Source organism: Copidosoma floridanum, unplaced genomic scaffold (assembly GCF_036245765.1).
Source record: "Copidosoma floridanum isolate Cflo_tuat_1 unplaced genomic scaffold, Cflo_Japanese_pri ptg000001l, whole genome shotgun sequence".
NCBI lineage: Eukaryota > Metazoa > Arthropoda > Insecta > Hymenoptera > Encyrtidae > Copidosoma > Copidosoma floridanum.
Window position 1 is genome coordinate 2,131,471 of NW_028321878.1, and position 17,523 is coordinate 2,148,993.

Consider the following 17,523-nt stretch of genomic DNA (forward strand, 5'->3'; position numbering starts at 1 on the left):
GTGAACAAAAATTAAATGAAAGAGTGACGTATTTGGGGAGGAGTATCATATTGCCACAGCTAATCGTGGCACGTGTGAAAATCAGACAGTTGTTCTAGACCATCGATTATCGTCAAAACGAGACATTTCAGTCCACAACTCCTTTCACACAGAATGGAAAAAAAAAAAAAAAAAAAAAAACCTTAACGCCTGCTTTCCAATCACTGCGAGCGTCCGATACACTTGGCTTAGCTCCCGCAAGTTCAACCAGAATTACCCGAAAGAGTTTCGGAGCCAGGTGCATATATATGTATATATATATATTGTCCATGTAGACGGAAAACAAAAAACCAAGATCCAGTTCGTGAAAAGAGTACATATAGAAACGCGAGGGTGAAAAGACGAGTGTGCAAACAACCTCGGAGTAGCGGAGGAAGAAGAAGAAGGAGAAGAACGGGCACCCCGAAGGGGGGGGGGGAGACACGAGTGGGCATGTGTATACATACGAGTCAGTCGACCGACCTAATTAACTCTAATTAAAAAGTCGCGACAGTCCCGCTCGTGTGTGTATATACGTGCAATGTACAAGTGCACACGGCAACTTGACTCTCGCGATATCGAGCGTTTTGCATTTCATATAATACAATCCACACGGGCACGTACAATATTATATGCATTTATACACACACGACCTTACCGTATATATACATGAGAGGGTGAAAGCACTCGGCGCGTAATCGGATGAGCGCGATTATATTCACTGTTTGAATTTTGTATACGCGAGGATTGGGCTAGTGGTGGAGGGTACGGGTGTATATACCTACATATACAGCGCTGGCTATACAAGGTATGATAGGATAAAGACATAGGAAGGTGGCAATAGCGCGTTTCTACTCCTAATACGCGACCCTAAATTAATCGACTCCACATTTTTTTTCTTTCTTTTTAAGCCAATAGCCGGTATTTGCTCTGTATGTATGAGCTCGTCTGGGACAGGGTACATCCTATCGCCATCGGGGAAAGCTTTAGACGAGGGACGCTTTCAAACGATAGGAATCGGACGCGACAACGAAAGGACCATTATACTCTAACGGTGACACACTTTGGGCAAACTACTCTTTTGTTTTTTGTTTTTTTTATTTCTTTTTCGTACATTTGCGAGCTAAAGTCATTCGAAGCAAGTGTAGGGGAGCGCCGTGTAATCGTCTCGATAAGAAAACAAGGCTCCGATGTTGCCATAAGAAATAAAAAAATGGCCTATTGTTCTTTACATGCTAATTGCACCGATACGCGAGCGAGTCTGAAACGATTGACCGTTCGATACTTCTCACGCAAATGACCCCGAAAAAGAGCTTCATGGATAAAGGCCTTGCACGCAAAAAGTGAGCAGTAGTGTGTAATGTATGATGGATCAGTTGCAGGAGCCGATAAAAAGGGGCGCGTGTAATAGAAATATATATTATTCCAGCTCGGGCGCGTCCTCCTCCTTATACTCCAGTGGGAAAAAAAAAAAAAAAAAAAGTCGGGAAAAGATAGAGAACGCCTTGCGAGGAATTTATGTCATAGGGCACTCTCTCTCCCTTTAGCGCGCGAAAGAGGAGTCCCCCTCGTTGCTCGGCTGCGAAAATTTATGTAATACTTCTCAGCGTCCGAAAAAGAGACTCGACGCCCCGAGCTTTTGCACAAAAGATAGGTATATATGTATATACACAAAAGGACGCGCGCGACGGTGTTGTCGATTTGGGTCACCGGCAGGGGCGTGAGAGAGGGGGAGAAAAGTGTATCACTAGCGGGCCAACAAAAAAAAAAAAAAAAAAACACCGCGGATCTCTGCCAATTTTCCGAGCGCGGGTCGAGTATTTGCATAAATAGAAATGCATCCGCCTGTATGTGTGTAGGGAGGCGATGGTGGGATATACCCTTGTGGAAACCACTACCAGCCGAGCGTGTGATTTTTCCAGCGCGATGTGTATAATATATGTGTGCTCGCTGCAACAACAGCGCATTGTATATACTGATTATGGCCTTTTTTTTTTTTTTTTTTTTTTTTCATCAGAGATGTTTTTGAGTAAACGACGGCGGGGTTTGTGCTTTTCCTCTCTCTCCGAGTGCTAACCAAACTTGATATTTAGTTATTAGCCACCGATTGATACGTTTTGTATTTCATTTAAATTCATTTAATAATCTCTTTTGTTATATTATATTAGCCAGTACTGGAATTATCATGATTGCATTTATTGGTGAATCAAATTAGCTCGTTATTTCGGCATAATTTTTACCTCGTGTTTTTATTTAATTGTGGAAAATCTGTAGATGAAAGTGTAGTGTTTGAGGTAAAAAAATTAATCGAGGCATTTATTGTTACTGACAAAGTAGAGATTGTTCTTCTAAATTTGGTGTAAGTTTATTATTTTTATAATTGAATTTGTGAAAATTTTATCGATTCCGTACAAATTCGCTATTTTTGCTGCTCAATCGGTGAAACTATATAAATGCTTATCGATCTTTCAGTGGATATTCTACCCCCACGCCAGTTAAATCTAGACTATTCTCGAGATACCTATTCACAATTTCTTACAGTAACTATTCAACGATTCCAAGTAATGCAATTTTCTTTGTTTCAATCCGTGAATAAACTCTTCAGGTCAATCCAGCTTAATAAAACCGATTAAAATACATCAATATCTGGGTGGCTTTAATTTCGGTATAATATAATAATTATATTATATATACGTACCTTTCCGATGAACGATTATTCTCTTATTTACACTCAAAGTCACTTAACTCCACCAATACAATATACGGCGCTAAAAGTCCAACTTGTAACACACAAACTTACTTGATTTTCAAGCCGTGAAAACACTAGATTTCAATTAAAAATTTACCTTTTTTTGATTTAATTTTAATAATAAATATACATTTTTACGTATAAAAGCGTTTCCGCGTTAGGAAAATTACCATTAGGGTGTACCATCTCAAAATATCAATACCATTATCATCTTGAAATTTTCAATGCTCGCATTAGCGGTAATGTACGAGTGGTATTTAATTCAAGGTAATATTTGCAATTTAAATTTCATTTACAAATATAAGCAATTTCAATTTTGATGGGCAATCGTATAGGGGATAAAATATTACGTACCCATTACCCATTCCATACTAATCCAATAATTAACATTGATGAAAAAAAAACTCTACAAACAGATTTAATTTTCATCGATCACCATGTACGATCTTGTGCTCCAAATTGCCGGGTATATATACTATCTCGTGTACATTACACCCTCGGCCCACTTCTTGATACCCGTGACGCTCCCAACGAGCTTTTACCCGCGTATTACCGAGTCCCCGAACATCAAAAATGTTTTCCATTCCCCCTGAGTCACGGAGGGGAAAAAAAGCATGTCGAGCAATTTAGTTTCCGGCCGAAAAATTCGTCAGCCCTCGAACTCATCGAATTCTCCAGCATTGAAAAAATAAAATAATCGAGTAAAGTGACGCCAATGTGACGCGGCTGTCGGAGAAGGCCGAGGGGGGGGAGGCAGTGACAAATTGGCCAGAAGTGACTCCCACGTCATGCCAGTGCGGCGCGCAGTTGACAGCGATCTGTGCAAATTGGATAATCGTTCGCTGAAGGGGGTAGTATACGGAAGGAGGAGGACGCGGGCGGCGGGTCATTGGACAATAGCTTGCGGACACACACACATGTACGCGTCACGAGAGCATAGAGTGCCAGAAACTTCGTTGCGCCAGCAGCGGAAATGCAATTATTTCACTCGTCATGGATATATATATATACATCCAACGCGAGCGTGTACATCGCGTGATACGTGTAAAAGCTTTTTCGCGCGTCACGCTGTGTATACCGCACGAAAGAAGAATCGCATACACATATATATATGTCGAGGATGATAATATGCTGGGGGGTGGTGGTGGTGGTCGAGTGGAACGCACGTGAAATTTACGCTGCCAGAGAGAGAGAGAGTAGGTATACCTATTCACATGTGTGTGTGGGCGATGGATTAATTGGATTTACACGTCAATCCGCGGAGTAGAGTGGATATATACCCACGTATACGTGTGCTGTTGTTGGCTTGCCCAAGAGGGATTACGCTCATAATGATTTTTTACCCCCTTTTCTGTATGGAGTGGCACATTACGTATACCTATAAGGTTAGCGTTTTGTTAAATCCAACCCTTTTTCCGTTTCGACGGTTTTTCGGGATTACGTGCTGATGGCGCGCTGTTCCGCTTGGAGTTTTTTTTTTTTTTTTTGTCATTTTAATTGAAAAAAATGTTCATCCCCGTGCACGTGTGTGGTGAAAGTACCGTAAATTTTGAACGAGTATGATAGAGGGCACCAAAATTTTGACGATGAAAGCGACAAAGTTGAAAAGTGTAACTGTGATGATCAGAAACCCTCCGATGAGCCAAATGCCCGATAGCCGACGAATGACATTGTCGTAATGAAGCGCCAAGTTGGGGATAATCAAAACAAATGGAAATATAAAGTTCGGAGGACGCGCGCGTGGAATACGCGATGGGCTACAATGAGCAAAGGGAAAAATAGGATTTGCCGGGCTGAATGTGTATGTGTGTGGGGGGGGGGGGAGTGGCCCTGGACCACCGCAGCGGCGCTTTCTGAATTCGCGTCAGCGTGCGGTCCGTGGATGGTTTTTTAATGAAGTCACGGTGCATTCGTTCTGCGACGGCAAAACTCGGGGATGCAACTCTTTCTTTTTTTTTTTTTTTTTCTTTTTCTCTCATCCATCCAATTATTCTTTTTTTTTTTTGTGTACATTGTTAGCAGAGCTTTGTGACCAGGTGTACGAAAAGTGTAGGATTGTTTTTTAAATTATTCCTTTCTATGAAAAATATTTTAATATTTAATGCGTCAAAAAAAAAATGCAAAACAATGGATTGTGATCGATTGTGTGGATTATTGTGAAACGGGGAAAAAAGAGGGAGGGATTGAAAGCGCTCGAAACACGTGTAGCGTATGGACATTTTATAATCAGTCGGGGGTTGTCGACCCACTCGTGCCCAGCCGAAATAATAAAGGGCTTATATAGTCCCCGAGCTCGAGCGGTCGAGATACATACATGGATACACATATGTGTGCTGTTTCTGAGCGATTTCCGCCCGTATTTTCCATTATACTTGGGCTTGTTTTTTGTCATCACTTCGCCTACGGCCTCTTTTGTCGACACAACGGAGCCGGAAATTGTTTCCAACTTGCTCTCCGGGACAATGCCCCGACGTGTATATATATACACACGCGCGCGCGTATGTGTTTTTGCCTGTTTTTTTTTTTTTTTTTTTTTTTTTTCCACCAAACGTGCACATGTATGTGCGCACCCGCTTCTTTCTCTGGACTTTTCTCTCTGTCGTTTTTTTTTTTTGTACTATTCCGGTTGTTACTCGCATATTTTTCAGGAGAGCGAGCAGTGAGATTTCCCGTCTGAAAGTTTTTTTCGAGCTCGACTGATCCCGAGATTTTTTTTTTTTTCAGGGCGACGCGACTTGTTTACTGAGCGCGCGCGGGTCTCGCCATGTAAAAAATTTTTTGGTTTTTAGCGCAAAATGATCTACATTTTTGGCAAACTTTTTTCAAGTGAAAAAGTTTGATTACAAAATAACAGCATTGCATAGTTTTATCGTTTTTTCAATTTATAAGTGGATCGATCGTTATTACTTCAGAGGGATTCAATTACGTCCTCATTAATTTCCCATACGTATACATGCGGCTATAATATGTACATGTGAGGTCAACGCGTGTATTTATTTTATATTGTTTAAATGATGTCGTTGCCTGTTTGATGATCGTCGTGTTATAATTAATTTTCACAATAACAATCATATTAACAGGGGAGGAGTCTATATGTATAGCAAAACTGAACCGTATAATTTAATCATAGATAACAGTCGCGATAACTGAGTTTTAAAAATAATAATGGGACGTTGATGAATAAAAATGACCAACCCAGTTGATGTTTATGAAAAAAGAAGCATAAAGATAAAATTAAATATAATGGATACAAAATGTCGTTTTTTTTTTTTTTTTTTTTTTTTTCATAAAATGAGTTTAAAAAAAGAAAAGTTCACCAAAGAAATTCAATTTTTCACATTTCCGATTCTCGACCTGTGTTGGAAAACATTGCATGTATTTCCCTCTATGCTTTTGCAAACAGAAAAAAAATTCCATGTTTTCACCAAACACAATAAATAATGCATTCTCGCGAGTGGTGGTAATTTTTTTTTTTTTTTCTAAAAATAACATGCAAGAAACATGCGCCAGTGAGACTCAGGTGGTATCTCGCGAAATTGCTTCCTAAAAATACTTTCCACAGCGCATCGAAACTAAACAAAAAAAAATCAATACCCGAAAAAACTTTCTGAAAATTAGTAGAAAAATAATGTAATCAATCGAACATTTCAATCGTACACCAAAATTTGCTTCATTTAAACATTGCTTCGAAGCACCAACTGCGTCGAAATTTCCTCAAAACTTGCCCACATCAGGCTAATTAACACTTGACGAACAAGAAAGTAAAATTCGAGACGTATACTTTTGACAAGCGCGTACCTAACGTATAAACGCACGAGATTTCTCAAAGGCAAAATCGATGAAGCCTCATCACCCTTTCAAAAGTGTCAAAATTCAGGGGTAAAGTTCACCTCTTTGCAAATTTTCCGGCCCCATTACGTCCATTACACCCTCGAGTGTCGCCTCGACGACGCGAACTGCTTAAAGTTTCGCGTGTATATATATATACAGATGTATATGGCTGAAAGCATCGCGACTCCCGAAAGTTGCGGGAACTTTGGCAAAAGTAATTCACCGGCATCGCGAATCAATAAATTCCAGCGGCGAAGCTCCGAATACACTCCCAAATGAATATGCAAGAGCACGGCGTAGGGTTGGTACGGGGTAGGGGGGGGGAGGGAACCCTAAAACCACTCGAGGAGAGCGGCGGTATTTCCATAACTGCGAGCGATGCGAGCCAACAACCTCCCCGCGATTTGATTTATTCAGCAAAATCTCTCGCAGGAGAGAGAGAGAGAGAGCCCACGCATTGTAGGGCGGACGTGTGAGTGGGCGCGAGCAAGCGAGTGAAATCGAGGAAAGTCAGCGTCTTGTGATTTGATTGCAGGCGGGGCTCGCGATTCCGCCGAGTCGACGGAGATCGACGCGGGGAGGGATAAGCACAAGGTGATGGTGCTACTGCCACCGGCGCGGCGAAACATTTTCGACGAGTTCGGGGACGAGGACGACAGCAGCGACGAAGAATTCTCCATGCCTGGCATGTGGAACCCCTTCCCGGACATATTCACCAAGATGCAGGGTGAGTTGCTTTAATTATTTTACTTGTTTTTTGGAATAAATATTGGATTTCAAGGGATTGGTGTGTATGAATATATATATATATATATACTTACATTGGGGATGGAAAAACAATATCTATCAGGGAGTTTTCTTTTTCCCCATCTTTTGATCGATTGATAGTTTGTTTGTTACCAAAGATAAACTACGCACTGCAGAGCAAGTGTGTACAAGGCGATGAAAAAATTCCGGAATCAGAGCTCCTCCGCGAAAATAAAAGGATTTTAGGATCGCCAGTGTCCCGTGCCATACGGCGGTGAGAATACATGAAAATTCGAGCTCTTTCCTCCCTCGTATAGGTACATAAGGTGGTTTGCTCTTATCCACGCGCGCGCGCAACACACTCGGCTAGAAGGGCCACTGGGTGGTGGCTGAGCCAAGACTCGACGTCCCGTGATGGCACTGGGGTGGAAAGAAGGGCTTGTGTGCGCCAAAGGGTTCAAAGTACGACCAATGGTTATACCTATATACACATATAGACGGGTAAATTCGTACACACGCGAGGGTGAAAAGGACGATTGCTTTCGAGACGTGCCCGGAGTAGCCGGGTTTTTACTTTTATTTTCTTATACTGGCGTGGCTGCTTTTTCTGTACTATTTTACCTGTATTGCTTTCGAGGGTCGCGCCCACGTGTTGGTACCTTACTACGCCCGATGGAGTCGGTGCGCGAAATTGGCTGCGGAGGAGGCTCCGGAACGACACGATGCTCGAGCTACCTCGGACCCCGTGCAATATTTCGACGAATTTCCTTTTTTTTTTTTTTTTCCTTCGCTTTCGGTGCAACGAGAGCTGTATTTGAAATTTTTGTGTTTTCGATTATTGAGCCAAGTTTTATTCCGTGCGGGTGTCCAACCTATTGGCCTTTCATTGGGATTTTTCACTTTGCATGAATAAAAAAATAAATAAATAACAAAACGCATGTATTTTACTAACGAGAAAGGTGCCTGGCTTCTTGGTCACCGATGCACTTCGTCACGGTCACTTCACTCGAATATACGACGCGTCAGGGAACCCTATCTCAAAAAAAGGGACCATTTAAGTCCTGGCACCTTTCTCCTCGGATAAAATATATATATATGTATTTCCCAACAAACTAATCGGAACACCCGGAAGTTCGTATCAAGACGGATTTACGTATACGGCCGTCAGAGGCATCGAAGGTGTTGCACGTCACGCACGCGTTACACCCGACACGGTGCAGGGACGGGAGAGGGGGGCGATATATCGCGACGCCGGGCATACATCTACGACAAGTCCGAGGCGCTGGTAAGTACACGGTGACGCGAGTCGGCGAATACAGTCATCGAAACGAAGATTAATACGCCAACGCCGGCGATCACTTGGAAATTAAGCACCGACGGGAATGATTTCTTTTCTTGCACCTCGGATCTAATGGAAGAGAAATGAGTTTGAGCAAACATTTTTCGCGATATCAAGTTGGATGATTTTGTAACTTGCCCTTTTTTTTCATGGCAAACTCAAACGCGCGGTTTTCTAAAGACCATACGTACGCGGAGCTTAACTTTTCGGTTGAAAAATTTTTCTCGCCGATTCAGTAACGTTTCTTTCATGGGAGCATGGAAATGAATTAACTGCCCCTCGGCGCGAGCGAGTGGGAAATTGAAAGGGCTCGTTTTCCCGTGAAAGGAAAACTTCCAAAGACGCGAAAAATGGCATTTAGCGGTGTCGCGATCGGAGCGAGGGTCTACTTGTTTGTTCGTGAAAAAAAAAAAAAAAAAATTCCGAGTATCGGAAACAAAGACTTCCCCCGTCCGATGGGAACAAAAAAAGGAAGAAAAAAACATCGAGGCCATTATCGTGCCCGGATTTCTTTTCCCCGCGCGATCTCGAAGGCCACCCCGAAAAAATGGGGCGACACCAGTTCCAGCGCCTTTAAGAGCGACATTTCGGTAATAGTCTCTTGGAGCAGTACACCGCACATATACACACACGGGGCACGACGTGTGTCGATAACCGTTTTCTCCAGGCGCCCAGCACAACTCTCGGGTGGCTGCACCTCTGGGTTCTTAAACGCGACGGATTTTTTTTTTTTTTTTTTCTTTTTTTTTGGTCCTCACCTCGCCCCGGTACTTAAGCGAGTTGCACGCGTAGACTCCATTTTTTTTTGCGTGTGTGTTGCTGGAGACAGCGAGGACCTTTTTTCGGTAGCTAAGAGGGTTGTTATCCGGAACTGTTTTGTGAGGTTTTTTCGCGATGCTTTTTTTTTTTTTTTTTTTTTTCTTGCGATAAAGTGCACGTGTATGTCGGGTAAAATAGCATAGGGGGTGATTAGGCTGATATGGATTTGGTACACCCACGAATGATTAAACGAGCAGCTAAATTCATGTCAAACGCAGGGAAAAAAAAAAAAAAAAAAAAAAAAGGAGGAGGAATGATGATAATGGTGACGTGGTGGTGGAAATATAACGTTTCAGCAAGAGTAATGTACAAGTTGGATCAGCTCAAGGGTTTTACCCCGTCGAGTTTGGTTTTCCAACTTTCTGCCCTCCTCGCTTGTATACACATATATATATGTGTACCACTTAAGAGTGGCATATTTTCTAAAAGCACTTGAAACTTTGTAATCTTTTTCTAAATGTGTGCCAGAGCGGCTCCACTTCGCGCGCCCTTCCTCTCGGAAGATAAGTACAGTTCTGCGCTCACGGGAGAGAAATTTTATTTGTCCCAAGCTTGCGAGTGCGGGGCGTATATACACGCGGTAGCCAGCTAGCGCGTAAAAAAAACAACACTTGCGCGTGACTTTTAGCTTTGGAGTAAAAAGTAAAGGCAAACAAAAGAACTTTTACCCACGCCGAGGATAAAATAAAAGAATAACCCTCAAAGTGAAGGATTTGGAAGGAAACATATGTCACGCGTGTAACTCATACGGTAAAAAGCCCGTGTGGACCCCCGGAGGGACTACATCACCCGGAATACCCTCGTCGCGGCTACGGGACCGTTCGAATAGTCCGGTATTTTTTTCTCCAGCCCGCGCCTAATGGCAGGGAAATAATGCCCTCGCCCACCGAAATAAGAGGGATAGCCCCGTACACCCGGAGAGAGACAAAGTTTTGCGATAGCCGACAGAAGGGAAGGGGTCTTCGTCGTTCCCCCGCGGACGATTGAGCACAAATACACTTGCAAACTTTTGTACGCGCTTACAGTTTGTTATATATATGTATATATACCTGCGTATGGTAACGCGGAGAAAAGGGTCACCCGGATGTAATATACGAGTTCGTTGATCCGATGGAGAGGTATCGGGCCTCCCTCTGCCAAGTGAATTTCCCCCCCCGTTAGTTTCTATGCCAACGAGGAGAGTCTGCGGGCGCGTAAGGGTATATACAGTCGATCTATAGGGCTGCGCGCAGGCGATATCGCGTTATTCTCTCATTGCGCGTGACGGGGGTGAAGTGTGTTTCGTTAGATAATAGGTACCGATTTTCATCAGGGATTTTGTACATATATGTATATATATATATATATATTTTTTTTTTCACTTCTCAGTTTGCACCTTCATCGCCACGCGCATAACTCCCTTTTTTTTCTAAAAATAAACGTCCAACCCCTTTGACGAACAAGCCGGTGTTGCGCATCAAAAAATCATTTACAAGTTTACATGTGATCGATATCAGAGGGTCGGAGAGAAGCGGGCGCGTTAGTTGAATTTGCGGGAGGGCGCAGAGTGGCTGAACAAAAAAGAGCTCCAAGCTACACAGGAAACGGGGGCAGGACCGCGGAGGCATTTAACTCGAGAGCCCGGAGCTCTTCTCTCGAATACGAAGGCCATCATTAGCCGAAGCGGGTCAGGCCGAAGGTTACGGGATCTCGAAACGCGCCTCATCGCGCGACCCCGTCACTTTCACTGCGCTTTTTATACACGTGAGTGTGCGCGTAGGTATTGTCGGTCGCGCGATGAGGCGCGTTGAATTTAACGGGGCCTCCACTTACCCCTACGGGAAAAAAAATGTTTTTTTCCCACATACAGGGGGGTCACCCCGCCCTTGACGCTTCCTCGAGCACGTGTATACATTGTGATGTACGGACGCCGAGGGAAAATGGAAGAGCCAGCACACGCGTGTATAAATATATCGCGCGTCGGAGGAGGGACAGTAGCCTCCCGCTTCGTGTCGCGTTTGTGTAAAAATATATATTAACGCACGGGGAGATTTTTTCTTTTCGCGAAAAACAGTGTTTTTCAGCTGTAACACGCTCCGCTGGCCTCTGCTGTACGATGGGGATGAATTGGTTTTTTTTTTTCTTTTTTGCCTTGAGCGCCGGCAGCGCCTCTCGTATCGCGCGAGATCTATTTATAACGCAAATGATACAAAGGGCCCGAGGAGCGGTAAAGAAGGAAAAAAAGGGCCTTTGAAAATGATGTGCGCATCCGAGCGGGAGCGAAGGGAAATTATCCGCGGAGGTAATCTGAAATAAGTTTTTTTAGAGAGACGTCAAAAACTAATGTGACGCGGGTGCTCGCAACAACTTGGAGGAAGAAAAAACGGGACGCAAAGTCGATACGCCGAAAATTCCATGTCGCCGAGCGACATATGTGTACTCTCCTGCCGCGGGCGCCGCATAAATCGCACATCCCTCAAGACGGTTGTATCTCGCGGTGGGCGCGCGAGGGAGGTGGTTGGTAATTCCGAGCTTTGCGCGAAATATCCGTCAAATTCCGCGAAATACATGTAAATCCAACCTCACCACTGACGTATGTGTATCAACGGGGGACTGTAAAAAAAAAAAAAAAAAAAAAAAAAGAGAAAGTTCCCTTCGTAGGTTGTATGTAAACGTGTAATCGAGTGTAGCACAGGAGGAGGGCATAAGGGCGTATGACGATGGATCACTCGGCGTTATAACGCCAATACAATCGGCATCGGCAATAAAACAGCGACGGTCTGGATTTATCGGTCCGCGTCCGTTTATGCGGTCCACCTATAGTCTCGCGTACACGTGTACAATACATACATACACATAGACGCCCCTCGCATAATTTATTACAGTACAGGTATATACGTATACGTACAGTAGGCGGACGCGTATCTGCCCAGCTGATGACTCTCTGGACACGGCTATTACACGCGTCATACGAGCGTGTATCGCTGTGTGTAGGAAGCACTTTGTGTGGCTTTTCGTGTATATATATATGTGTGTACTTCCGGATGTCCATCAATTATCGCTTCTAATAGTCCCTCCAATTTTATAGATAAGGGAGTGATGACGAATTATTTATTTCTTCAAAACGATGGTGGGCTCTTGAAACGTCAATTGACGAAACAGAAAAAAAAGTCTATACATAGCCTGTGCGAAAGAAAAAAGACAAAATTATCGCGCGTCATGTGAACGAAAAAAAAAAATTGGACAGAGATACATATATGTACACAGCGAAGCTGTCCCCCTTGCGTGCATGTATGCAAACACAGAGACAAATGTCAATGTACATACAAAACCCATGGGGAAGGGTATGCCGATAACGTACACGAGAATTTCAATTTTTGCGGGACAATAGCGCGGAAGCGAGTATAGATACATATATGTACCTATACCTATACACACAAAGCGGTTCTCTTCGCTAAATAATGAACAGCCGGCAGATGTGCGCGCGAGAGGAGAATAGAGGAAAAAGGGTATGACGTATACACACAGCGTCTGCAGCTTCTCTCTTTCTTCATGTGTGCGAACTGCGTATATAGACAGAGCCTTCGATCCGATTATTATTTCGAAGATAACTCTGCTCCCTCTCCCCCCCCCTCACGCATTATCATCAGACTCCTTTGATCGTGTCTCTTTTTTTTCATCGGATGATTCTTAATGTTTCGAGAGTTTGGTTCTAGCTCCTTTGCGGATGTAACTATAAACTCCGTGGTCGGTCTGTCGCGGGTGATTCGCAAAACATTTGACCAACACTTGTGACTTTATTTAAAAACACCACCAAAAATACGTATAGACCAAAGTAATCGAGAGCAACAAATCATCTTTCATAGCAAAAAAAAAAAAAAAAAAAAAAAAGATGCACAGCATAGGGAAATTACCTCATGTCTCTGCACTAGGCATTGACCGTAAGGCTATACACGTATACACCTCGCGCCGAAAGTCGTCGCATAAAGTGATCCGTCCCTTGTTCTGTACGCGCGTCATACGAGCTAGCGAGCATTGTTCTCTCCCCCAATGCATCAGCGACGCCCTTACACCCCAAATCCACTCTACTCTCATTAGCTCTCCTTTTCGCTGTGTACTTCTTCTCTTTGCCGGTGTTTTCACTTGTTTTCACTTTCCGCGCGTCGATGGGCCAGCCCTGGCTTTTCCACAACAAACATTCTCCTCCAATCAGCTTTTCCATCCGATTTACCCTTTGTTTCTTTCCCACCCGCTCTTTTGTTTTTTCCCCTCGCCCTGTTTTTTTTTTTTTTTTTTTTTTTTTTTTTACTGCCGCGCAAGTGCGCGAAGGTTACGGCTTTAAAGTGCACCGACGGAAATATATATAATACGGGAGCGCGTTTGGTTTTTATTTTTTTTTTCTTTTAAACCAACCACCCCTTCCTTGCGCCCGTGACCCTCGTCGTAACAATTTAGATGTTCGCGGCCTCTTTTCTAAATATTATCTTTCGCTCGCGTTACACGTATATACACGCGCGCTTTTCACGCATCGCGGAGTTCGGATTAGTTTAATTGGATTCGCGAATTTTGCATAAGTGAACGAATTACGCATCTAAACCTTTAAATTGAAAAGAAAACGAATACATGTATACGTAGATACAAACGGGGGTTGATTAAATGTCGGGGGGTGGCTGAATTATTCATCGGAACGAAAGTAAGTGGTACAAGGAAGAAAAAGAAGGAAAAAAAGGGGAGGGGGCGTGCCTATGTAACGTCCATATCTGATTCAACCCTCCCGGTGGTGCACTTGGATACTTCTTTTCTGCTCGTCCCCATCAGCTTCGGCAAAACGAGCCATTACATCCGAATCCAATCAATTATACTATACTTTTGTGCACTTTTTTTTTTTTTTTTTTTTTTTCAAGGGAGAGGGCACTTTCTCGAAGCCCTTTTCTCCACCCTCTCATCTCCCTTTTGTCTAATCCCTTAGACACTTTTTTATCTTGCCTTTATTGTTTTTATTCATTTCGTTTTCTTGGTTATCCAACTGCACTCGAGCACTTTGTGTCAATTGAGTTTTTGTTTTTTTTTCCTTTGAGTTTTTGTTTCACGCGCTGCTCGCTGTTCTCAAATAAAAAAACCTAGAGAGATTGAATAAAAGAGCACGAGGAGTGTTAATTTGATTTAAAAAAAAAAAAAAAAAAATGCATATTTGCGTAGTTGGCTTGTGTATTTGTATGAAAGTTAAAGTAAAAACGAACGAATAACACTGAAAGTGCTTTGGAAAATTTGTATACTTTTTTTTTCGTAATAACTAAATAACGTACGGTAGGAATAAAATGCAAACCTGATAAGAAACGTTGTATTCTCAACATCAAGTATACACCAACGCTACTTCGTGCGCTCCCCAAACAGAAAGCTTTTAAGGGTGGAGAGGGGGTGGGTGAAGCAAAGCTCCGCATCCAACATTTAAAAACAAAGAGGGAATTAAAATAAAATCCAATAGAGTATAAAAGGGTATACATATATAACCATAAGCAATATCTCGGAAATGAAATTGAAATCGCCGTTGTGCGATATGCGTTGTGTGCTTTACAGAGACCTTGAAACGAGTGAGGGCAGAGATGGCGGCGGCGCTCGCCTCCCAGCTCGAGCACGCGGGCGGACTGACGCCGTGGGGCAAAATCCCCGAGGGAGCAAACACTACGTCGACTACTAAGGTAAATATTATACGGCAAAGGAGTTTCGAGACTGCAGTACAATATATACATATACATGCCACTTGATGGCTGTGTGTGTGTAATATCGTGCCTTCAACCGCGCGGTGTCGTTGTCGGGTCGTTGTTCAAGTATACACGTATATATACCTGTACTCGCTGTTCTGACGTTAACTACTGTTGTTACTCTCCCCCTGATTCCTTATTTCTTGACTGTGTGTATTGTTGTTTCAGTTGCTAAATTGAGTTACCTCGAGTATAGATACACATACACACACCCATACCTATATCCACCTAACTACGTCGTTGGGGTCAGAGTTGCTATTATATTATTAACTTTCGGGCAATACTTTCCTTTCGGAAGCTATGTTTATGCATACTCTCGTACTATTGATTTTACTGAATATATATATATATATATTTTTTTCTTACAATCTTCCAGTGTGTAATTTCGTATTATTGAATATTGTTGCGTTTTTAAATTTCATCACGATACGACAGCCGATCTACAAGACCTTTAATAAATCGACAAGATTATTTTATTACCACAATATCGTACCCTCTTTTTTTCTTCCTTAATAAGAAGCTAAACGCATAAAACAAATATTGTAGTGACGATGACTCCACAAAAGTGAAAAATTTGAACCTGTACGATTGTTTGAAAAAAAAAATAATAAATCAAATAAAAGTTTGTGAAAGCTATGGGGACGAAAGATTGGCAGGTGTTGTATCGATTGGCATCATACTGTTACACGAGTTAGACAATACCGATCAATTCAGCAGTGAACGAACACAATCAGGCTATCGAAAAATATTTTTAAAAAAAAGTAATTGATCAATATGTTTCCAGATAATCGGTGACCACTCGGTGACAATAAACGAGACCACCTACACGGACGGCGACGAGAACGGGGGCACCATCTTCCGGGTGCGCGTGGTCGACGTCAAGCCGCTCAACGACACGACCGCGACGGACAACATCGGCAACCCGACCATCGGCAACAACGAGTCCTCGACCGAGTTGCCCACGACCAACAGCGACAGCGACGAGGACAACGACAGCAACAAGCGCGAGGAGCTGACCACCCAAGCAACTCGCAGCGTCGAGACCGTCGAGGAGCTCGACAACGAGATCAACAACAAAAACAACGCCAAGAACCAAATTGAGACGCTCAATGCTTGAATTGAAGATTTTTTTTTATTCATATAGTTTTTTTTTTTTTTTTTTGTTTTTTTTTTATCATCCAAGGTGTTGATTTTTCGGGAGGGGATATCTGTCGGAAGTTCACCCGATTGCTGCGATGAAAAGGAATTATGAGGATTGATGGAAATACATTTTTTTTAACTATGGAGTTCTTTGGGACGATATGGTGAATTTCCGGTAGATTACTACTTAATGGCAAAGGGCTCATTTCAGCCGATGCGATGAACCTTTGTGCATTACTTGAGGTTGTGATGGCTTTTTTCTCATTTTTATTTCAATTGTCTAAGCTATTTTTTTATTATTATTATTTTTTTTTTTTTTTAATACAAAGTTGAAATGAATGTGTGATGTGAGAAAATTATCCGTAAGTTTGAAACAACAGCTTTAATAAAATCACAAGAGAATGTATCAATTTTTGTAAATTTTATTAAATTTACGTATTACTTTAAAAATTAAAAAATGTAACATTTTAATTGTGTCATAAGTAAATCATTTAATTTTCGTCACATGTGTACTTTAAAATTGTAAAATTGTAATGAAACCACTTGTGGCCTTATTCTCGTATTGAATACGTGTGTTTTACATGATAGTTTGTAGAAAAATAAAAATACATATATTCAAACAAAAAAATATATATAATTTCAATATTTTATAAGTTAAGATACTCGTGACAATACCGCAATTAGTGCTTGTTATTGAGTCACGCATGTGAATACTGTTAGTGAGAGACAATAATTATCTACACTTATGGAAACATCAAATTTTAATGGTGTATATGTAACTGTACGACAATACTTTATTTTTCAATAAAACTGCTAACTTATTACCAGCTAAACCTATAACTCGATAATTTATTTGTAATAAATCTATAAATATCAATAAACATATCAGTAAATTGAGAATTGCGAACCACCATTGTCAAGGCCGTTTTTATAGTTATGAGTTATATTATGTAAGTACGAAGTAAAGAAAAAACAGTAGCATAAAATAATATCTATTGATTATTATCTAATATCTCTATTGATTTTTTTCCAAAAAAAAGTAATGAATTTTGTTAATTTTTACTAAAACTTTTTTTCTATCCACCAGGTATTTTCGTGCCGTTACTTTCTTTGAGATTTTAGTGATTTAAATTTTTCAT

The 17,523-nt window shown here is 41.9% G+C and overlaps 1 protein-coding gene across 1 annotated transcript in view; it reads left to right on the top strand.

Moving 5' to 3' along the window:
• LOC106636210 (icarapin-like) overlaps positions 1-16,888 on the top strand; it is a 40,086-nt gene extending 23,198 nt beyond the window's left edge. The window contains exons 2-4 of the mRNA XM_089595872.1: positions 7,134-7,325; positions 15,060-15,181; positions 16,029-16,888. Of these exons, the coding sequence (XP_089451998.1) occupies positions 7,134-7,325; positions 15,060-15,181; positions 16,029-16,361 (647 nt within the window). The 3' untranslated portion in view covers positions 16,362-16,888. The remainder of the gene's footprint in view (positions 1-7,133; positions 7,326-15,059; positions 15,182-16,028) is intronic.
• Positions 16,889-17,523: the final 635 nt, after the last annotated feature.